At 44.5% G+C, this 4,697-nt stretch overlaps 1 protein-coding gene across 1 annotated transcript; it reads right to left on the bottom strand.

The window, feature by feature from the left end:
• Positions 1-1,373: 1,373 nt before the first annotated feature.
• Positions 1,374-3,199, bottom strand: LOC147440090 (UDP-glycosyltransferase 85A7-like). Its single transcript, XM_086484477.1, has 2 exons — positions 2,530-3,199; positions 1,374-2,388 (listed from the first exon to the last, which is right to left on the bottom strand). Exons 1-2 carry the CDS (start codon positions 3,086-3,088, stop codon positions 1,610-1,612), a joined length of 1,338 nt encoding a protein of 445 aa, XP_086340603.1. The 5' UTR covers positions 3,089-3,199; the 3' UTR covers positions 1,374-1,609.
• Positions 3,200-4,697: the final 1,498 nt, after the last annotated feature.

Below are 4,697 nucleotides of genomic sequence, written 5' to 3'. Positions count from 1 at the left end.
CAGCTTGCTTAAAGACCTGCTAGAATATCCCAAGCCTCTTTTGTAGATTTTGTTGAATGGATGTGAGGAACAATGGTGCGCTTCACAGACAACGCAATCAATGCATGAGCCTGCGCATCCTTTACATCCCAACGAGCTTGTTCTGCCGTAGGCAAAACAACTCTAATAGCAACAATCCTTGCAACAAGACTTGTAACATCCTCAACATCACCTACATCCTCAGAACCAGGACGTACATCAATGCCCTGCACAATATTCCAGACGCCCTTTGACACAAGAACGTGTTGCATCATATAAGCACACATAGGGTAATTGTCCCCATCCAACATGTCCTCAGCAGCAAACATCTTGAAGACATATGTGTTGTTGTCAGCCATGGTAAATGCTGCACCTGATGTGAAAACTGCTCGAAAATAGGAGAAACGGAGCGGGAATAACACGTGTTATATAGCACAAACTGTAGAAGACTGTAAGGCACCTATTATGCAGAAAACGGCACTGACAAAAATTTTGCACAAAATGACGAAATTGCTTGTGCAAACCTGCCTGTAATGGAAATGGATGTCGAAATGAACCCGAATCAAAAATCTGAGTAGACCAAGCTCTACGAGCTTGCCTGAAATTTTCGTCGACCTACGAACGCTTGCCAAAGCTCATTGAAATCGGAGAAAGTGAGCAGGCGTGTGCTGGAGCAGCTGACGACTAAGCCCGGGAGGACGTAACCTGGATCTGATACCAACTGTTGGAATTAGGGTTGCAGAGAAACACACATAGCTTGGAGAAGACGAAGGAAGCTCAAGGCACACAATAGAGAGTGTGTTACTTAGTGTGCTATGGAAAGATAGATAGCCCTAGAGTGATGGGCGTATATACAATGCTCGAGGGAAAAAACCTCCTAAAGAGGGAAAAAATGCCCCGGCGGTCCTAGTGTGTTCACACACATCACTACCACATGTATATGGTAACAGGGCAAGGCTTGGTTATATAGGGAGTTGGTTGGGTGGAACTTCAATGTGTATTTCCACCTCTTTCTTCATCTTTCCCCTTGCTTGGCAATGAGGAATCTTTCAGAGCCTTAAACATCTCTTTGGGGTAAGAAAGTTCTCAATGATACAATAAACATTGTAATTAATAAAACATTTTCTACATGTATTGTACACTAGACAAAAATAGGCACTTTTGTTTGATACATGTCCTTAAAACCAGTGAGCGAGCAATCAAGTTTGAAAAACAATGGCAACCAAATTTTTTTAGTAACAGTGGCCATTTTTTTCAAACTCTTAATTTAATAAATATTCTATGTGTCGAGATCTTTGATAGAGAGTAGATAATTACTATTTAAAAAGAAAGAATTTTGATTTTGAACAACACTATTTAATAATGAATGACCAATTTATCAGCCAAAATAATACACCTTGCTCCACACTTTAATTCAATGATTGAAGTAGGGCTCAAACATTTCTGGATGCATAGCCTAATTCAATGATTGAACTAGGGCTTGAACATTTTTTAATGCATATCCTCCTGATAAGAAATTTTGATCACACACTTGTTTCAATACTCGGGCATTTTTATGCAGAATCTGTCCTCCTTTTTCCTCCATTAGTGCTCATATGGCCCTCTCTACCTCTTCTCTATCAACCAATCCACTCTCTTTGCTTTTTCTTAGACGAAGTCCGACTTTCCACTCTTCGACGATGAGCTTGGCATCCATGAATTGGTCAACAAAATATGGAAAACAAATCATAGGTATGCCCTTGCTTATAGCTTCCAGAGTAGAGTTCCATCCGCAATGGGTAAGGAAACCATGTATGGAGCAATGTGAAAGGACCTTCACTTGTGGAGCCCAAGATACAACATAGCCTCTACCACAACTTTCTGATAGCAGTTGCTCTGGAAAAGTGGTGAATACAGTATCATTTATAAGATTCGGACGAAAAACCCAAAGGAAACGTTGTCGACTAGAAAGAAGACCAACTACAAGTTCCTCAAACTGAGCTAAGGAAATGGAGGCAAAGCTACCAAAGGAGATGAAAAGAACAGATGAGCAAGGTTGTTGATCCAACCATAGCAAACATGCATCATCCTCCTCTAGTAAGCTTGTGCTAGCTTCTTTCTCAAGTGGCTCTACTAGTGGTCCAACGGCATACAATGGTGCTTTCATGTTCACTTTGAGGGCATTTCCTTCTATCTCTTCGAAGCTATTAACTACGAATGCATGGGCTTTGTTTTTTGTTTCCTGCAATGCTTGACATGTAAACGTGTACATAAAGAAATCTTCACCAAAGTTCTCCATGAGATCATCAACTTTGAGAGTAGGCAGGCCTTGGAGTCCCTCTTTGAACACATTTTCTCTCAAAAGCTCTCTTTGGATTGACACCTTCATGACTGCACCACGTCATTATGTGAATGTTTACTTGGTTAGCCAAAAATCGTTCCTTTTAATACGTGCAACCAAAAACCTTGACAACGTTTGAATGGTAAGGAAGGGGGAGAGAGAGAGAGAGAGAGAGAGAGAGAGAGAGAGACCTTCTTCTAAAGAGAACCCTCCTTCAAGGAGATGGTGGAAATGGAGAATGATGCTGTGGCTGCAGGGAATGAGAGCGACTCGGGGCAGTTGAAGCTTGTCGGCAAGATGCTGAGTGGCGGCAGTTACGAAGAGGTCGGAGATGAGGCAAGTGATGGGCGGGTGTTGCTGTTGAAGACGCAACAAGAGCTGCTCGATCTGAGGAGCCAGGGTCTGGACGCCCTCAAACAAGCCTTCCAGCATGGCGGCAGAGGAAGAGGGCGGAGGTAAGTACAGGGAAAGGCGAGCTCTGCGAATGTCCAGCTTTTGCGCTGGATCAGGAGGGGAGAACTCCACGTCATGGGCGGCAGCAGCGGGAGCAGGAGAGGGCTCTTGATGGGCAGCAGGGGAGGACTCTGCTGCTGCCGCTTCTTCATGGTGAAGGTGAATGTCGAGGAAGGTGATGGTGAAGGCGTGTTCGGCGGCCAAACGCTTGCACAAGCGCATGAGCGGGTTGATGTGGCCCTGCCACGGCAATGGCACTGCTAACGCATGATGCTGCCTGCATTTCGTGTCCTCCATAGCTTGCCTGCCTCCCTTCCCCCATTCTTCTTCCCTAAACAAATGAGTTTTTGCCGTGCGGGTCTTCTAAGATTGATTTGGTCATGGATTGGGGTGGCACGTTTCCATTCGTTGAAAAAAGAGGCTTTTCAAAGACACAAAGCTTCCTTCAGCTATATGTAACACGGGCATGGGAGATGGGATCAAACGCTCCCCATCATTTTTGAGCCCCATCATTTTTGAGCCCCGACATTAAACGCATGCCGTAGATTTTGTCACAAAAGTAAACTCGGGTACTCGAGTTTACTTTTGCTCGCTCCGATATTTTTGCACGTCAAAACTCCATGGAAACGTCTACATTCCACAGTGACGTGCGCGGACGTGGTGGATAGGCCACATGGCCCTCAAACCCTAAGTTGTGGGTTCAATCCCGTGTGGGGGGGGGGGGGGGGGAGGGGGGAGGGAGGGGCGAAGTAAACTCGGCAATGTAAACTCAGGTATCTGAGTTTACATTCTCCACGGAAGCCCGAGATCTACGATCCTCAATCATCCCACCCTAGATCCCATCTCCTCCCATGCCCGTGTGAGATATAGGCTAAGCAAAGCTTCCTTCCTTTTTTAGCCCCAGCCTTCCTTGCTTTTTTTTTAGCCCCAAAATTAGTAGGCTCACATATAATAATATGAACACAGGCTAAGCCTAGCTAGCAAAGGCATATGTGCCCTTTGAACCGGTGTTGGCTATCATTCGTAATTTGTTTTGATTCTTACACTAAGTTCTTCCATGTTAGAGACGAGTCGCCCCAGCATCAGCAGGGTTAACAGCGGATTAATGAAATCTTGGTCGCACCCACATACTCTCCATAAAGGTTATGAAAAACTTGCTGAAAAGTGAAGCTAGAGATTGTTGCTTCATTGGTCGCCATCTGTGACAGTCACGCTGGTTAGTTTGCGTCCATAAAAATAGCTTAGCCCCCCCCCCTTTTTCAAAGGACTAGTAGCGCTACCATCTATGTTCAACTTCCTTGCCTTCATTGTAAGAGATACCAAATATGGAGAATGCACTCTCCCCACTACTCCCACTTCCCTTGAGTGCGATCTGGCTCTTACGATAGGTTTTCTTACCTGCTACTTTAAACTAAAGAGGTAAATTTCAAGTTTCATGGATGGGATTACAATGAACCTTAGTTTTTTTAGCACTAGCGTAAACCCAGCCTTAGGCCCATGTCACACTAGGACATGCATCCACCCTTCTTTTGCAGTGTGTCCAACATTTTGGTGCCATGTTGGGGATTTAAAAATTTTGATACCTCCTCTTGTGAACGAGTTGTCTTTAGCCAAGTGGGAGAGCCTTTGGGTTTCAAGTTGTCGATCAAAGGATTCAATGTGCATCAACTACCTTCATGTGCTTACTTTTGCAGTTGGTCGTAGGCTAGTGACGTTGTCCCTTTAACATAGCCTCGAACCCAGTTTTCTTTTTTTTTCCCCAATTCATAGGCTACTTCCATCTCAACATGGCTACTTTGAGCCCATCTTAGTATGGCACAAGCCTTAGTAGTCCATATACATGTCCCATGGACTGTCACAAAATAGAGAAGTAGAGATAGAGAATGTGAGAGCCATGCCTCACATT

This window comes from Adiantum capillus-veneris, chromosome 16, assembly GCF_014529385.1.
Source record: "Adiantum capillus-veneris isolate H3 chromosome 16, ASM1452938v2, whole genome shotgun sequence".
Taxonomy (NCBI): domain Eukaryota; kingdom Viridiplantae; phylum Streptophyta; class Polypodiopsida; order Polypodiales; family Pteridaceae; genus Adiantum; species Adiantum capillus-veneris.
Note: the sequence above shows the minus strand (reverse complement) of the source record. Positions and strands in the feature narration are given on the sequence as shown.

What these genes read in the sequence shown, in the direction of transcription:
- LOC147440090 (XM_086484477.1), bottom strand. Translation starts at nt 3,088, where the DNA reads ATGGAGGACACGAAATGCAGGCAGCATCATGCGTTAGCAGTGCCATTG. An exon ending in AGGGTTCTCTTTAGAAGAAG is followed by an intron (nt 2,389 to 2,529) that starts GTCTCTCTCTCT and finishes GACGTGGTGCAG; the next exon opens with TCATGAAGGTGTCAATCCAA.